General features: G+C 47.2%; 1 protein-coding gene across 1 annotated transcript in view; it reads left to right on the top strand.

The window, feature by feature from the left end:
• Positions 1-14,541, top strand: part of LOC138356927 (coiled-coil domain-containing protein 86-like) — a 67,854-nt gene extending 53,313 nt beyond the window's left edge. Inside the window, exon 3 of the mRNA XM_069313460.1 lies at positions 13,673-14,541. Within this exon, the coding sequence (XP_069169561.1) occupies positions 13,673-14,541 (869 nt within the window). The remainder of the gene's footprint in view (positions 1-13,672) is intronic.
• Positions 14,542-19,345: the final 4,804 nt, after the last annotated feature.

Genomic DNA, 19,345 nt, shown 5'->3' with positions numbered 1-19,345 from the left:
TCTGGCAGCTCTGGTGTCATGATGATGTGCATGATACTGTGTTACCTGGCAGCTCTGGTGTCATGGTGCTGTGTATGATACTGTGTTACCTGGCAGCTCTGGTGTCATGATGCTGTGTATGATACTGTGTTACCTGGCAGCTCTGGTGTCATGATGCTGTGTTACCTGGCAGCTCTGGTGTCATGATGCTGTGTTACCTGGCAGCTCTGGTGTCATGATGCAGTGTATGATACTGTGTTACCTGGCAGCTCTGGTGTCATGATGATGTGCATGATACTGTGTTACCTGGCAGCTCTGGTGTCATGATGCTGTGTATGATACTGTGTTACCTGGCAGCTCTGGTGTCATGATGCTGTGTATGATACTGTGTTACTTGGCAGCTCTGGTGTCATGATGCTGTGTTACCTGGAAGCTCTGGTGTCATGGTGCTGTGTATGATACTGTGTTACCAGGCAGCTCTGGTGTCATGATGCTGAGTATGATACTGTGTTACCTGGCAGCTCTGGTGTCATGATGCTGTGTTACCTGTCAGCTCTGGTGTCATGGTGCTGTGTATGATACTGTGTTACCTGGCAGTTCTGGTGTCATGATGCTGTGTATGATACTGTGTTACCTGGCAGCTCTGGTGTCATGGTGCTGTGTTACCTGGGAGCTCTGTTGTCATGGTGCTGTGTATGATACTGTGTTACCTGGCAGCTCTGGTGTCATGGTGCTGTGTATGATACTGTGTTACCTGGCAGCTCTGGTGTCATGATGCTGTGTTACCTGGCGGCTCTGGTGTCATGGTGCTGTGTATGATACTGTGTTACCTGGCAGCTCTGGTGTCATGGTGCTGTGTATGATACTGTGTTACCTGGCAGGTCTGGTGTCATGGTGCTGTGTACGATACTGTGTTACCAGGCAGCTCTGGTGTCATGGTGCTGTGTATGATACTGTGTTACCTGGCAGCTCTGGTGTCATGGTGCGGTGTATGATACTGTGTTACCTGGCAGGTCTGGTGTCATGGTGCTGTGTATGATACTGTGTTACCTGGCAGCTCTGGTGTCATGGTGCTGTGTATGGTACTGTGTTACCTGACAGCTCTGGTGTCATGTTGCTGTGTATGACACTGTGTTACCTGGCAGCTCTGGTGTCATGATGCTGTGTATGGTACTGTGTTACCTGGCAGCTCTGGTGTCATGGTGCTGTGTATGGTACTGTGTTACCTGGCAGCTCTGGTGTCATGGTGCTGTGTATGATACTGTGTTACCTGGCAGCTCTGGTGTCATGGTGCTGTGTTACTTGGCAGCTCTGGTGTCATGGTGCTGTGTATGATACTGTTACCTGGCAGCTCTGGTGTCATGATGCTGTGTATGATACTGTGTTACCTGGCAGCTCTGGTGTCATGGTGCTGTGTATGATACTGTGGTACCTGGCAGCTCTGGTGTCATGATGCTTTGTATGATACTGTGTTACCTGGCAGCTCTGGTGTCATGATGCTGTGTTACCTGGCAGCTCTGGTGTCATGATGCAGTGTATGATACTGTGTTACCTGGCAGCTCTGGTGTCATGATGATGTGCATGATACTGTGTTACCTGGCAGCTCTGGTGTCATGATGCTGTGTATGATACTGTGTTACCTGGCAGGTCTGGTGTCATGGTGCTGTGTACGATACTGTGTTACCAGGCAGCTCTGGTGTCATGGTGCTGTGTATGATACTGTGTTACCTGGCAGCTCTGGTGTCATGGTGCTGTGTATGATACTGTGTTACCAGGCAGCTCTGGTGTCATGATGCTGAGTATGATACTGTGTTACCTGGCAGCTCTGGTGTCATGATGCTGTGTTACCTGTCAGCTCTGGTGTCATGGTGCTGTGTATGATACTGTGTTACCTGGCAGTTCTGGTGTCATGATGCTGTGTATGATACTGTGTTACCTGGCAGCTCTGGTGTCATGGTGCTGTGTTACCTGGGAGCTCTGTTGTCATGGTGCTGTGTATGATACTGTGTTACCTGGCAGCTCTGGTGTCATGGTGCTGTGTATGATACTGTGTTACCTGGCAGCTCTGGTGTCATGATGCTGTGTTACCTGGCGGCTCTGGTGTCATGGTGCTGTGTATGATACTGTGTTACCTGGCAGCTCTGGTGTCATGGTGCTGTGTATGATACTGTGTTACCTGGCAGGTCTGGTGTCATGGTGCTGTGTACGATACTGTGTTACCAGGCAGCTCTGGTGTCATGGTGCTGTGTATGATACTGTGTTACCTGGCAGCTCTGGTGTCATGGTGCGGTGTATGATACTGTGTTACCTGGCAGGTCTGGTGTCATGGTGCTGTGTATGATACTGTGTTACCTGGCAGCTCTGGTGTCATGGTGCTGTGTATGGTACTGTGTTACCTGACAGCTCTGGTGTCATGTTGCTGTGTATGACACTGTGTTACCTGGCAGCTCTGGTGTCATGATGCTGTGTATGGTACTGTGTTACCTGGCAGCTCTGGTGTCATGGTGCTGTGTATGGTACTGTGTTACCTGGCAGCTCTGGTGTCATGGTGCTGTGTATGATACTGTGTTACCTGGCAGCTCTGGTGTCATGGTGCTGTGTTACTTGGCAGCTCTGGTGTCATGGTGCTGTGTATGATACTGTTACCTGGCAGCTCTGGTGTCATGATGCTGTGTATGATACTGTGTTACCTGGCAGCTCTGGTGTCATGGTGCTGTGTATGATACTGTGGTACCTGGCAGCTCTGGTGTCATGATGCTTTGTATGATACTGTGTTACCTGGCAGCTCTGGTGTCATGATGCTGTGTTACCTGGCAGCTCTGGTGTCATGATGCAGTGTATGATACTGTGTTACCTGGCAGCTCTGGTGTCATGATGATGTGCATGATACTGTGTTACCTGGCAGCTCTGGTGTCATGATGCTGTGTATGATACTGTGTTACCTGGCAGCTCTGGTGTCATGGTGCTGTGTATGATACTGTGCTACCTGGCAGCTCTGGTGTCATGATGCTGTGTATGATACTGTGTTACCTGGCAGCTCTGGTGTCATGGTGCTGTGTTACCTGGCAGCTCTGTTGTCATGGTGCTGTGTATGATACTGTGTTACCTGGCAGCTCTGGTGTCATGATGCTGAGTAGGATACTGTGTTACCTGGTAGCTCTGGTGTCATGGTGCTGTGTATGATACTGTGTTACCTGACAGCTCTGGTGTCATGGTGCTGTGTATGATACTGTGTTACCTGGCAGGTCTGGTGTCGTGGTGCTGTGTATGATACTGTGTTACCTGGAAGCTCTGGTGTCATGGTGCTGTGTTACCTGGCAGGTCTGGTGTCATGGTGCTGTGTATGATACTGTGTTACCTGGCAGCTCTGGTGTCATGGTGCTGTGTTACCTGGCAGCTCTGGTGTCATGGTGCTGTGTTACCTGGCAGCTCTGGTGTCATGATGCTGTGTTACCTGGCAGCTCTGGTGTCATGGTGCTGTGTATGATACTGTGTTACCTGGTAGCTCTGGTGTCATGATGCTGTGTATGATACTGTGTTACCTGGCAGCTCTGGTGTCATGATGCTGTGTTACCTGGCAGCTCTGGTGTCATGATGCTGTGTTACCTGGCAGCTCTGGTGTCATGGTGCTGTGTATGATACTGTGTTACCAGGCAGCTCTGGTGTCATGATGCTGAGTATGATACTGTGTTACCTGGCAGCTCTGGTGTCATGATGCTGTGTTACCTGTCAGCTCTGGTGTCATGGTGCTGTGTATGATACTGTGTTACCTGGCAGTTCTGGTGTCATGATGCTGTGTATGATACTGTGTTACCTGGCAGCTCTGGTGTCATGGTGCTGTGTTACCTGGGAGCTCTGTTGTCATGGTGCTGTGTATGATACTGTGTTACCTGGCAGCTCTGGTGTCATGGTGCTGTGTATGATACTGTGTTACCTGGCAGCTCTGGTGTCATGATGCTGTGTTACCTGGCGGCTCTGGTGTCATGGTGCTGTGTATGATACTGTGTTACCTGGCAGCTCTGGTGTCATGGTGCTGTGTATGATACTGTGTTACCTGGCAGGTCTGGTGTCATGGTGCTGTGTACGATACTGTGTTACCAGGCAGCTCTGGTGTCATGGTGCTGTGTATGATACTGTGTTACCTGGCAGCTCTGGTGTCATGGTGCGGTGTATGATACTGTGTTACCTGGCAGGTCTGGTGTCATGGTGCTGTGTATGATACTGTGTTACCTGGCAGCTCTGGTGTCATGGTGCTGTGTATGGTACTGTGTTACCTGACAGCTCTGGTGTCATGTTGCTGTGTATGACACTGTGTTACCTGGCAGCTCTGGTGTCATGATGCTGTGTATGGTACTGTGTTACCTGGCAGCTCTGGTGTCATGGTGCTGTGTATGGTACTGTGTTACCTGGCAGCTCTGGTGTCATGGTGCTGTGTATGATACTGTGTTACCTGGCAGCTCTGGTGTCATGGTGCTGTGTTACTTGGCAGCTCTGGTGTCATGGTGCTGTGTATGATACTGTTACCTGGCAGCTCTGGTGTCATGATGCTGTGTATGATACTGTGTTACCTGGCAGCTCTGGTGTCATGGTGCTGTGTATGATACTGTGGTACCTGGCAGCTCTGGTGTCATGATGCTTTGTATGATACTGTGTTACCTGGCAGCTCTGGTGTCATGATGCTGTGTTACCTGGCAGCTCTGGTGTCATGATGCAGTGTATGATACTGTGTTACCTGGCAGCTCTGGTGTCATGATGATGTGCATGATACTGTGTTACCTGGCAGCTCTGGTGTCATGATGCTGTGTATGATACTGTGTTACCTGGCAGCTCTGGTGTCATGGTGCTGTGTATGATACTGTGCTACCTGGCAGCTCTGGTGTCATGATGCTGTGTATGATACTGTGTTACCTGGCAGCTCTGGTGTCATGGTGCTGTGTTACCTGGCAGCTCTGTTGTCATGGTGCTGTGTATGATACTGTGTTACCTGGCAGCTCTGGTGTCATGATGCTGAGTAGGATACTGTGTTACCTGGTAGCTCTGGTGTCATGGTGCTGTGTATGATACTGTGTTACCTGACAGCTCTGGTGTCATGGTGCTGTGTATGATACTGTGTTACCTGGCAGGTCTGGTGTCGTGGTGCTGTGTATGATACTGTGTTACCTGGAAGCTCTGGTGTCATGGTGCTGTGTTACCTGGCAGGTCTGGTGTCATGGTGCTGTGTATGATACTGTGTTACCTGGCAGCTCTGGTGTCATGGTGCTGTGTTACCTGGCAGCTCTGGTGTCATGGTGCTGTGTTACCTGGCAGCTCTGGTGTCATGATGCTGTGTTACCTGGCAGCTCTGGTGTCATGGTGCTGTGTATGATACTGTGTTACCTGGTAGCTCTGGTGTCATGATGCTGTGTATGATACTGTGTTACCTGGCAGCTCTGGTGTCATGATGCTGTGTTACCTGGCAGCTCTGGTGTCATGATGCTGTGTTACCTGGCAGCTCTGGTGTCATGGTGCTGTGTATGATACTGTGTTACCTGGCAGCTCTGGTGTCATGATGCTGAGTAGGATACTGTGTTACCTGGCAGCTCTGGTGTCATGGTGCTGTGTATGATACTGTGTTACCTGGCAGCTCTGGTGTCATGGTGCTGTGTATGATACTGTGTTACCTGGCAGGTCTGGTGTCATGGTGCTGTTTATGATACTGTGTTACCTGGCAGCTCTGGTGTCATGGTGCTGTGTTACCTGGCAGCTCTGGTGTCATGGTGCTGTGTTACCTGGCAGCTCTGGTGTCATGATGCTGTGTTACCTGGCTGCTCTGGTGTCATGGTGCTGTGTATGATACTGTGTTACCTGGCAGCTCTGGTGTCATGATGCTGTGTATGATACTGTGTTACCTGGTAGCTCTGGTGTCATTATGCTGTGTATGATACTGTGTTACATGGCAGCTCTGGTGTCATGATGCTGTGTTACCTGGCAGCTCTGGTGTCATGATGCTGTGTTACCTGGCAGCTCTGGTGTCATGATGCTGTGTATGATACTGTGTTACCTGGCAGCTCTGGTGTCATGGTACTGTGTATGATACTGTGTTACCAGGCAGCTCTGGTGTCATGGTGCTGTGTATGATACTAGGTTACCTGGCAGCTCTGGTGTCATGGTGCTGTGTATGATACTAGGTTACCTGGCAGCTCTGATGTCATGGTGCTGTGTATGATACTGTGTTACCTGGCAGCTCTGGTGTCATTATGCTGTATATGATACTGTGTTACCTGGCAGCTCTGGTGTCATGATGCTGTGTATGATACCGTGTTACCTGGCAGCTCTGGTGTCATGGTGCTGTGTTACCTGGCAGCTCTGGTGTCATGGTGCTGTGTATGATACTGTGTTACCTGGCAGCTCTGGTGTCATGGTGCTGTGTATGACTGTGTTACCTGGCAGCTCTGGTGTCATGGTGCTTTGTATGGTACTCTGTTACCTCGCAGCAGCTCTGGTGTCATGATGCTGTGTATGATACTGTGTTACCTGGCAGCTCTGGTGTCATGATGCTGTGTATGATACTGTGTTACCTGGCAGCTCTGGTGTCATGATGCTGTGTATGATACTGTGTTACCTGGCAGCTCTGGTGTCATGATGCTGTGTATGATTCTGTGTTACCTGGCAGCTCTGGTGTCATGGTGCTGTGTATGATACTGTGTTACCTGGCAGCTCTGGTGTCATGATGGTGTGTATAATACTGTGTTACCTGGCAGCTCTGGTGTCATGGTGCTGTGTATGATACTGTGCTACCTGGCAGCTCTGGTGTCATGATGCTGTGTATGATACTGTGTTACCTGGCAGCTCTGGTGTCATGATGCAGTGTTACCTGGCAGCTCTGGTGTCATGATGCTGTGTATGATACTGTGTTACATGGCAGCTCTGGTGTCATGGTGCTGTGTATGATACTGTGTTACCTGGCAGCTCTGGTTTCATGATGCTGTGTATGATACTGTGTTACCTGGCAGCTCTGGTGTCATGATGCTGTGTTACCTGGCAGCTCTGGTGTCATGATGCTGTGTTACCTGGCAGCACTGGTGTCAAGATGCAGTGTATGATAGTGTGTTATCTGGCAGCTCTGGTGTCATGATGATGTGCATGATACTGTGTTACCTGGCAGCTCTGGTGTCATGGTGCTGTGTATGATACTGTGTTACCTGGCAGCTCTGGTGTCATGATGCTGTGTATGATACTGTGTTACCTGGCAGCTCTGGTGTCATGATGCTGTGTTACCTGGCAGCTCTGGTGTCATGATGCTGTGTTACCTGGCAGCTCTGGTGTCATGATGCAGTGTATGATACTGTGTTACCTGGCAGCTCTGGTGTCATGATGATGTGCATGATACTGTGTTACCTGGCAGCTCTGGTGTCATGATGCTGTGTATGATACTGTGTTACCTGGCAGCTCTGGTGTCATGATGCTGTGTATGATACTGTGTTACTTGGCAGCTCTGGTGTCATGATGCTGTGTTACCTGGAAGCTCTGGTGTCATGGTGCTGTGTATGATACTGTGTTACCAGGCAGCTCTGGTGTCATGATGCTGAGTATGATACTGTGTTACCTGGCAGCTCTGGTGTCATGATGCTGTGTTACCTGTCAGCTCTGGTGTCATGGTGCTGTGTATGATACTGTGTTACCTGGCAGTTCTGGTGTCATGATGCTGTGTATGATACTGTGTTACCTGGCAGCTCTGGTGTCATGGTGCTGTGTTACCTGGGAGCTCTGGTGTCATGGTGCTGTGTATGATACTGTGTTACCTGGCAGCTCTGGTGTCATGGTGCTGTGTATGATACTGTGTTACCTGGCAGCTCTGGTGTCATGATGCTGTGTTACCTGGCGGCTCTGGTGTCATGGTGCTGTGTATGATACTGTGTTACCTGGCAGCTCTGGTGTCATGGTGCTGTGTATGATACTGTGTTACCTGGCAGGTCTGGTGTCATGGTGCTGTGTACGATACTGTGTTACCAGGCAGCTCTGGTGTCATGGTGCTGTGTATGATACTGTGTTACCTGGCAGCTCTGGTGTCATGGTGCGGTGTATGATACTGTGTTACCTGGCAGGTCTGGTGTCATGGTGCTGTGTATGATACTGTGTTACCTGGCAGCTCTGGTGTCATGGTGCTGTGTATGGTACTGTGTTACCTGACAGCTCTGGTGTCATGTTGCTGTGTATGACACTGTGTTACCTGGCAGCTCTGGTGTCATGATGCTGTGTATGGTACTGTGTTACCTGGCAGCTCTGGTGTCATGGTGCTGTGTATGGTACTGTGTTACCTGGCAGCTCTGGTGTCATGGTGCTGTGTATGATACTGTGTTACCTGGCAGCTCTGGTGTCATGGTGCTGTGTTACTTGGCAGCTCTGGTGTCATGGTGCTGTGTATGATACTGTTACCTGGCAGCTCTGGTGTCATGATGCTGTGTATGATACTGTGTTACCTGGCAGCTCTGGTGTCATGGTGCTGTGTATGATACTGTGGTACCTGGCAGCTCTGGTGTCATGATGCTTTGTATGATACTGTGTTACCTGGCAGCTCTGGTGTCATGATGCTGTGTTACCTGGCAGCTCTGGTGTCATGATGCAGTGTATGATACTGTGTTACCTGGCAGCTCTGGTGTCATGATGATGTGCATGATACTGTGTTACCTGGCAGCTCTGGTGTCATGATGCTGTGTATGATACTGTGTTACCTGGCAGCTCTGGTGTCATGGTGCTGTGTATGATACTGTGCTACCTGGCAGCTCTGGTGTCATGATGCTGTGTATGATACTGTGTTACCTGGCAGCTCTGGTGTCATGATGCTGTGTTACCTGGCAGCTCTGTTGTCATGGTGCTGTGTATGATACTGTGTTACCTGGCAGCTCTGGTGTCATGATGCTGAGTAGGATACTGTGTTACCTGGTAGCTCTGGTGTCATGGTGCTGTGTATGATACTGTGTTACCTGACAGCTCTGGTGTCATGGTGCTGTGTATGATACTGTGTTACCTGGCAGGTCTGGTGTCGTGGTGCTGTGTATGATACTGTGTTACCTGGAAGCTCTGGTGTCATGGTGCTGTGTTACCTGGCAGGTCTGGTGTCATGGTGCTGTGTATGATACTGTGTTACCTGGCAGCTCTGGTGTCATGGTGCTGTGTTACCTGGCAGCTCTGGTGTCATGGTGCTGTGTTACCTGGCAGCTCTGGTGTCATGATGCTGTGTTACCTGGCAGCTCTGGTGTCATGGTGCTGTGTATGATACTGTGTTACCTGGTAGCTCTGGTGTCATGATGCTGTGTATGATACTGTGTTACCTGGCAGCTCTGGTGTCATGATGCTGTGTTACCTGGCAGCTCTGGTGTCATGATGCTGTGTTACCTGGCAGCTCTGGTGTCATGATGCTGTATATGATACTGTGTTACCTGGCAGCTCTGGTGTCATGGTGCTGTGTATGATACTGTGTTACCAGGCAGCTCTGGTGTCATGGTGCTGTGTATGATACTAGGTTACCTGGCAGCTCTGGTGTCATGGTGCTGTGTATGATACTAGGTTACCTGGCTGCTCTGGTGTCATGGTGCTGTGTATGATACTGTGTTACCTTGCAGCTCTGGTGTCATGATGCTGTATATGATACTGTGTTACCTGGCAGCTCTGGTGTCATGATGCTGTGTATGATACCGTGTTACCTGGCAGCTCTGGTGTCATGGTGCTGTGTTACCTGGCAGCTCTGGTGTCATGGTGCTGTGTATGATACTGTGTTACCTGGCAGCTCTGGTGTCATGGTGCTGTGTATGACTGTGTTACCTGGCAGCTCTGGTGTCATGGTGCTGTGTATGGTACTCTGTTACCTGGCAGCTCTGGTGTCATGATGCTGTGTATGATACTGTGTTACCTGGCAGCTCTGGTGTCATGATGCTGTGTATGATGCTGTGTTACCTGGCAGCTCTGGTGTCATGATGCTGTGTTACCTGGCAGCTCTGGTGTCATGATGCTGTGTATGATACTGTGTTACCTGGCAGCTCTTGTGTCATTATGCTGTGTATGATACTGTGTTACATGGCAGCTCTGGTGTCATGGTGCTGTGTATGATACTGTGTTACCTGGCAGCTCTGGTGTCATGATGCTGTGTATGATACTGTGTTACCTGGCAGCTCTGGTGTCATGATGCTGTGTATGATACTGTGTTACATGGCAGCTCTGGTGTCATGATGCTGTGTATGATACTGTGTTACCTGGCAGCTCTGGTGTCATGATGCTGTGTATGTTACTGTGTTACCTGGTAACTCTGGTGTCATGATGCTGTGTATGATACTGTGTTACCTGGCAGCTCTGGTGTCATGATGCTGTGTATGATACTGTGTTACCTGGCAGCTCTGGTGTCATGATGCTGTGTATGTTACTGTGTTACCTGGCAGCTCTGGTGTCATGATGCTGTGTATGATACTGTGTTACCTGGCAGCTCTGGTGTCATGATGCTGTGTATGATACTGTGTTACCTGGCAGCTCTGATGTCATGATGCTGTGTATGATACTGTGTTACCTGGCAGCTCTGGTGTCATGATGCTGTGTATGTTACTGTGTTACCTGGTAACTCTGGTGTCATGATGCTGTGTATGATACTGTGTTACCTGGCAGCTCTGGTGTCATGATGCTGTGTATGATACTGTGTTACCTGGCAGCTCTGGTGTCATGATGCTGTGTATGTTACTGTGTTACCTGGCAGCTCTGGTGTCATGATGCTGTGTATGATACTGTGTTACCTGGCAGCTCTGGTGTCATGATGCTGTGTATGATACTGTGTTACCTGGCAGCTCTGGTGTCATGGTGCTGTGTATGATACTGTGTTACCTGGCAGCTCTGGTGTCATGGTGCTGTGTATGATACTGGGTTACGTGGTGTTATGACCACACATACACCAATATGATCATACTGTGGCTGGTGTATGATGTGCCACAGTATGGCACATCTCAAACTGCACATCTCAAACAAACAAACATCTGTGCTCAAACTGCATAGTGATATCTTGGCTGATGTATGACACATATATCTACTTATATTATATTTATGTACAATAGGTCCTTGCCATGTATTTGTGGATATATATTAGAAGTCTAGTGAATAGCAGTAGCCTAATGTCATGTAGCTTAAAGAAACATCCTTATATACTTATAGTGTGGAATGCTACATAATGCTGTATAGGAAATATTATGTGAACTATGATGGAGAATGTATACATTTAGGTCTCTGATGTATTATTCACATATACTGTGTAATATCCATCTCATGATTGTTCATTGCATTGTCGTCTTGTCATGACATTAAATTAGATTATGGCATTGTGAGATGTATTCCACGTAGACAAGGTTTTGATACTCATGTTGTATGTATATATACTTTATATTGTATCCATGTATACTTATGTATAACGGCTGGAGGGCGTTTTGAAATCCTCCCTTAGCCCCCCCCCCCTGAGTACCGACTCGCGCCAGTGTTACCATGTCGTGCTCATATGAATTTTTTGTTCACATATTTATATATCATGATATAATCTTTAATGTACTGAATTATTGATATGTATTATTATGTAAGTTTGTGTATTATAATCTTTGTGTAGTTATATATTGAATTATAAGTTCTTGATCGAGATATATGTCTGTATATGAGTTTGAGATATTTGAGAGAGAGGAGTCAGCTGACTCAGAGTTAGTGACGCTCCCGGCCAGCTTGGCTCTGGGCGGTCTCACTCTTTGATCGTCTCAGTCGAGCGCGTGTGTTGGCGCTACGGTCCGGGTTTTGTGACCTTATTTGTGTCATTTAACTGCTAAGATATTTGTCATGTTGCAGTAATGTATACCATGGATCATTTCTACCATCCCCCTGCTCTTCCCCCATCACCATCCCCTGCTCTTCCCCCATCACCATCCCCCTGCTCTTCCCCCATCACCATCCCCCTGCTCTTCCCCCATCACCATCCCCTGCTCTTCCCCATCACCATCCCCCTGCTCTTCCCCCATCACCATCCCCTGCTCTTCCCCCATCACCATCACCCTGCTCTTCCCCCATTACTATCCCTTTGCTCTTTCCCATCACCATCCCCCTACTCTTACCCCATCACCATCCCCCTGCTCTTACCCCATCACCATCCCACTGCTCTTCCCCCATCACCATCACCCTGATCTTCCCCCATTACTATGCCTTTGCTCTTTCCCATCACCATCCCCCTACTCTTACCACATCACCATCCCCCTGCTCTTACCCCATCACCATCCCACTGCTCTTCCCCCATCACCATCCCCCTGCTCTTACCCCATCACCATCCCCCTGCTCTTTCCCATCACCATCCCACTGCTCTTACCCCATTACCATCCCCTGCACTTCCCCCATCACCATCCCCTACTCTTCCCCCATCACCATCCCCTGCTCTTCCCCCATCACCATCCCCCTGCTCTTACCCCATCACCATCCCCCTGCTCTTACCCCATTACCATCCCCTGCACTTCCCCCATCACCATCCCCTACTCTTCCCCCATCACCATCCCCTGCTCTTCCCCCATCACCATCCCCTGCTCTTCCCCCATCACCATCCCCTGCTCTTCCCCCATCACCATCCCCTGCTCTTCCCATCACCATCCCCTGCTCTTCCCCCATCCCCACACCCCTGCTCTTCCCCCATCACTATCCCCCTGCATTTCCCCCATCACCATCCCCTGCTCTTCCCCCATCACCATCCCCCTGATCTTCCCCCATCACCATCCCCCTGCTCTTACCCCATCACCATCCCCTTGCTCTTCCCCCATCACCATCCCCCTGCTCTTCCCCATCACTATCCCCCTGCATTTCCCCCATCACCATCCCCTGCTCTTCCCCCATCACCATCCCCTGATCTTCCCCCATCACCATCCCCCTGCTCTTACCCCATCACCATCCCCTTGCTCTTCCCCCATCACCATCCCCCTGCTCTTCCCCATCACTATCCCCCTGCATTTCCCCCATCACCATCCCCTGCTCTTCCCCCATCACCATCCCCTGATCTTCCCCCATCACCATCCCCCTGCTCTTACCCCATCACCATCCCCTTGCTCTTCCCCCATCACCATCCCCCTGCTCTTCCCCCATCACCATCCCCCTGCATTTCCCCATCACCATCCCCTGCTCTTTCCCCATCACCATCCCCTGATCTTCCCCCATCACCATCCCCCTGCTCTTACCCCATCACCATCCCCCTGCTCTTACCCCATCACCATCCCCTTGCTCTTCCCCCATCACCATCCCCCTGCTCTTCCCCCATCACCATCCCACTGCTCTTCCCCATCACCATCCCCCTGCTCTTCCTCTATTACCATCCCCTGCTCTTCCCCCATCACCACCAAACCCATAAGTACCGTGTTTCCAGTACCATGTCGTGGGGCAGTGGTCTAGGGCGTGTGCTGGGGAGTACCCACAACATAGGCTCGAACCCTGGTCACGGCTCCTAATGATCTTCTCACAGATACCTCACGTTACTGGGATTACCTTGTGCATGCAACTGTAATGTGTTTCCTAAATGTCTCACATTTACCCCATTGTTTAACTGTGTAATGTCAGAGCCCTGATAAGAGTCACATATACCGTTGACCAAGTGACATGATCTAGGGGGTTAAAGTTTACTGTTTCTCCTCATTATCTCCCTCACAACCAACTCTCTACATCACAACAGTCGCCTCACCATCTCCTCACAACCTCCCAAGGTCTCACAAGGGTCACCTCACCATCTCCTCACAACCACCCAAGGCCTCACAAGGGTCGCCTCACAACCACCCAAGGCCTCACAAGGGTCGCCTCACCATCTCCTCACAACCACCCAAGGCCTCACAAGGGTCGCCTCACAACCACCCAAGGCCTCACAAGGGTCGCCTCACAACCAGCCAAGGCCTCACAAGGGTCGCCTCACCACCAGCCAAGGCCTCACAAGGGTCGCCTCACAACCACCCAAGGCCTCACAAGGGTCGCCTCACAACCACCCAAGGCCTCACAAGGGTCGCCTCACAACCAGCCAAGGCCTCACAAGGGTCGCCTCACAACCAGCCAAGGCCTCACAAGGGTCGCCTCACAACCAGCCAAGGCCTCACAAGGGTCGCCTCACAACCACCCAAGGCCTCACAAGGGTCGCCTCACAACCACCCAAGGCCTCACAAGGGTCGCCTCACAACCACCCAAGGCCTCACAAGGGTCGCCTCACAACCACCCAAGGCCTCACAAGGGTCGCCTCACAACCACCCAAGGCCTCACAAGGGTCGCCTCACAACCAGCCAAGGCCTCACAAGGGTCGCCTCACAACTAGCCAAGGCCTCACAAGGGTCGCCTCACAACCAGCCAAGGCCTCACAAGGGTCGCCTCACAACCAGCCAAGGCCTCACAAGGGTCGCCTCACAACCAGCCAAGGCCTCACAAGGGTCGCCTCACAACCAGCCAAGGCCTCACAAGGGTCGCCTCACCATCTCTGGTAGTGAGGGCTCAGGTATGAGGGCCGTATACTCCTCCGGTCACCACCAATATTCTGAAGAAACAAAATATTCCCCCAAATGAGCTTCTCAAGTGTGTATTAAAGCACAATTATATATAAGTGTTCATAAGCTGCTGGAGTAATGTTCATTACTCCCAGTATATTAATCCTGGGAGTAATGTTCATTACTCCCAGTCTATTAATCCTGGGAGTAATGTTCATTACTCCCAGTATATTAATCCTGGGAGTAATGTTCATTACTCCCAGTATATTAATCCTGGGAGTAATGTTCATTACTCCCAGTATATTAATCCTGGGAGTAATGCTCATTGCTCCCAGTATATTAATCCAGGGAGTAATGTTCATTACTCCCAGTATATTAATCCTGGGAGTAATGTTCATTGCTCCCAGTATATTAATCCTGGGAGTAATGTTCATTACTCCCAGTATATTAATCCTGGGAGTAATGTTCATTGCTCCCAGTATATTAATCCTGGGAGTAATGTTCATTACTCCCAGTATATTAATCCTGGGAGTAATGTTCATTACTCCCAGTATATTAATCCTGGGATTACCTCAAGCACCTGCAGGCATTATGCACTTATGGAAGGGTTGGAGTATTTATAACATTATACATATTAAGAACACTTGCGATGCTTGTAAGATGTTATGAGTTAAAAACTGAATAACTGAGAAGTGAATAGTGAGTAAATGATGAGTTGTGAGAGGAGAGTGGTGACTCATGTTTAGGGAATGGTGTTAGTGTTGTCTACAGTAATATTAAGGTAAGAGGTAAGAATATCATCAAGGTAAGAGGTAAGAATATTATCAAGGTAAGAGGTAAGAATATTATCAAGGTAAGAGGTAAGAATATTATCAAGGTAAGAGGTAAGAATATTATCAAGGTAAGAGGTAAGAATATTATCAAGGTAAGAGGTAAGAATATTATCAAGGTAAGAGGTAAGAATATTATCAAGGTAAGAGGTAAGAATATTATCAAGGTAAGAGGTAAGAATATCATCAAGGTAAGAGGTAAGAATATTATCAAGGTAAGAGGTAAGAATATTATCAAGGTAAGAGGTAAGAATATTATCAAGGTAAGAGGTAAGAATATCATCAAGGTAAGAGGTAAGAATATCATCAAGGTAAGAGGTAAGAATATCATCAAGGTAAGAGGTAAGAATATCATCAAGGTAATCTACGCCTTCTGCAGACGTGTACTGTGGGGGGGGGGGGGTGTCACGTGTTGTGTCTTATTTTTGTCATCAATTGTGTCATGAAACTCAATGGGCAGAGTTTCTTTCACCCTATGCCCCTGTTACCTAGCAGTAAAATAGGTACCTGGGTGTTAGTCAGCTGTCACGGGCTGCTTCCTGGGGGGTGGAGGCCTGGTCGAGGACCGGGCCGCGGGGACACTAAAGCCCCGAAATCATCTCAAGATAACCTCGAGAAGATGATTTTGTTGTCTCAGAGACCTGTCAAGAATTTGGTGGTGGTGGACCTTTAAATGTTGTCTAGGGAAAATATATGATTTTACTTGAGCCTCGGAGAACATCAAGGAGTAAGGAAAACAGCCTAGTTCAAAGACAAATTTATATGTATAAGACAAACTATATTACATACATTAAATGTTGTTCCTTACTACACAAGGTCATTATGAATTAATATAAGTCCCTAGCGGGGCTCTAGATACCCTGAGGCTCATCGTGCCAAACCTGGAACCGTGCACACACCCACCACAGCTGTCAACCAATTTCACATATATTTACACCTCTGGGAAACCTGGACTCTCTTATAAAACATCTCCAAAGTCTGCATAACTACTCTACAATATCTTGCATCCCTGATAACAAGTAATGATGACTTATCTGACTATACAGACGGAGAAAATCCCCCCCCCCCGATAGCAAGGTCTGGTCGTCAACGTATCCAGCTCCCCTCACGTCAAGATGGCGTCCACATCTCTTGCATCGTCCCCCTTTAATACTCTATTCTTTATATTTGCAATCAAACCCTTTATTGACTTTATTTACCATATTCCCTATGTATGTTTTTTGACTGAGTCCATTTTTCCCTCACATAGTGACAATTATGTAAGATAGAGTAGATTGGCCGATTTTTAGGTTTTATAGTAAATTGTCAACTGTATTTTCTGATTTTTGTCTGTAGGGATAACATTCCTATCAACAATATCTTTTAGACACTTTCCTCCGTTTTATGAGCCGTCGAAAAGAAGTTCATGTAAAATAGTCTAATAGGGGGTACAGGTGTTGTGTTGGTGGCCTCTTCAGAGGTTGCATAGCGTTTTTCCTTTCTTTTTATGATATCTTCAACAAAAGATAGATATAAGATAAAAGATTTTGTTGAAGATATCATAAAAAGAAAGATGAAACGTCATGCAACCTCTGAAGAGTCAACCAACACAACACTTATACCCCCTAGTAGACTATTTTACAGGAACTTCTTTTCGACAGCTCATAAAACGGAGGAAAGTGTCCTAAAAGATATTGTTGATAGGAACGTTATCCCTACAGACAAAAATCAGAAAATACAGTTGACAATTTACTATAAAACCAAAAAACGGCCAACCTACTCATGAAAAACTCCCCAGACACCAAGCAGAACGCCTTAAAAGAGACCAACGTCGTCTATGCCTTCAAATGCCCACTTGGGGACTGTAAGCCCCAATGAACTCAGTATATAAGCAAGACAACAAAGTCTCTTTCCAGGCGACTAACAATGCATAAACAACAGGGCTCCATAAAGGAACATATAATATATTCTCACAACCAGACCATCACCAGAGAAATCTTAACAAACAACACAGAAATCTTTGATAGGTGCAGTGATAGCAGGCGGCTCGACATCAGCGAGGCACTACACATCAAGAAGTCAACACCAGCAATCAACAGCCAATTAATGCACAACTATATTCTACCCACTTCAAGACCCCGAACCACTATGGAAGCAGCAAGAGGAAGTATGGGCCAATAGGCCTTTTGCAGTTACTTACATTCTTATGTTCTCATATCCAAGTTATACCTATTGTAACATGTTCTGTTTGGTATTTGTCACAAGTTTGTTCACCTCACCCACAACATTTGTACCATATCACCTCACAAAATAGAGTATAAGTACGATGAAATTGTCTGTAAATTAAGTCTTTGAAAATGTAATAAGCCATTACGAAACGTGTTCAGGCGTCAGACCAAAAATAAAAATGAATTTTGGAGAATTAATATTTCCATTACCACCGACAGTGAAGAAAAACAAGAAATATTGAGAAAATTCGTGTTAGAATTATTAATCTTACCTTTTCGGTCATATTCAACAACATATGTTTACAAGAGAGACTGCTACCAAAATATTCTAATACACACACACACACACACACACACACACACATACACACACACACACACACACACACACACACCACACACACACACACACACACACACACACACATATATATATATATATATATATATATATATATATATATATATATATATATGTGGGGACCGACTTGTGAGATTTATATTTATTTAATTTATATGAATTTATATTTACGTTAATTTATATACTTCGATAGCAATTTATATAATAATGAGTGGACTGTATTTCTGCAATAATCTCATAATCTCACAAATCGATCCTCTACACATTAGGGGGGGGGTTTATAAATTAATATATATGCAGCCAATCAAACTACAGAATTAACTACATACATTGAAGAGGTTCCTTATCTTATAGTACAGCAGGCTAGTCCACCAGGTATAACTAGGGTGTAGACACCAAATTATCCTCTTTGAGGTAGCTTCCATATCACCCAGTAACTGGTGCACAAATCTTGCTTCCTCGTCTTGACCTGTCAAAAGTGCGCTAGCTGTGAAGCCAGAATCCTATATATGACAAGTATTTCAGAGAAAACACTATACAGTACATGGAACAATAAAGACCTGGCTTAATTACCTTTAGTATGAGGCGATTTCGCGTTCTAACCGGGTCACCCTATATAATGACATTAATGGCCACTAATGATAGATAATGGGTTTCGGAAAGAACACTTAACTTGATATGTAGACAGCGTGTTGAAAAATGGTACACCTTTGGTTTCCATAACACTACGTCCAAGTAAATTTAACAGGAGCCGAATTTGCTCCCGTGTGAGCCTCTGGTCTCAATATAAACAATGGCTGTTTAACACTCCATACTATTGACGTTACTGGCCGACATTGTCCAGAATGATAGGAGCCAAATTTGCTCCACACGTCTCGGAGGTGACACAACAATGGCCCCTCCTTCCTCCCTCCGACGCCTGGCTTACATTGTCCAGATTTCAGAACGTGATAGAAGGGTCACATTTACTCTACTTTAATATTGATAATTAAGTTAATTTATATAAGATGTTTTTATGATGGTAAAGTCCAAAGACTAATGTATTTAAGAATAATTCCCAGCAGAATAGCTGGTGAATTATAATAGTATGTGGTGATGATATCCCGTTTTCTATAGACGGTAATTCCACTACAAGTTACGTTTTCTATGGGTAACTTGTTTATACAACACAGCTATTATCTGTATGATATATTAAATGGTGTCGGATTTTCCGACATAATTCCCCAGGGGCTGCTCACGGGTCGAAGTCCTAATTAGAACAGACGCACACCGATACTCCTCCTTTGAATTATTAGATTAATTTGATGTTAGTAGTTAATAATCACACATTTGTGTGTCTGTTCGTACAGGACGGATGTCCCGTACTAGAGTTGCAGGGGTTAGAAGTCTAATGCGATTTCATTTCCCTGTTAACTCTTGAAAGGCTAATATTCAAGCCTTATTACATATTATTTAACCCAGAAGACTGAATGTGATCAAGTACTA

The sequence above is a fragment of the Procambarus clarkii genome, chromosome 75 (assembly GCF_040958095.1).
Source record: "Procambarus clarkii isolate CNS0578487 chromosome 75, FALCON_Pclarkii_2.0, whole genome shotgun sequence".
Lineage (NCBI taxonomy): Eukaryota > Metazoa > Arthropoda > Malacostraca > Decapoda > Cambaridae > Procambarus > Procambarus clarkii.
The sequence above is the reverse complement of the archived record's forward strand: the minus strand, read 5'-3'. Positions and strand labels throughout refer to the sequence as shown.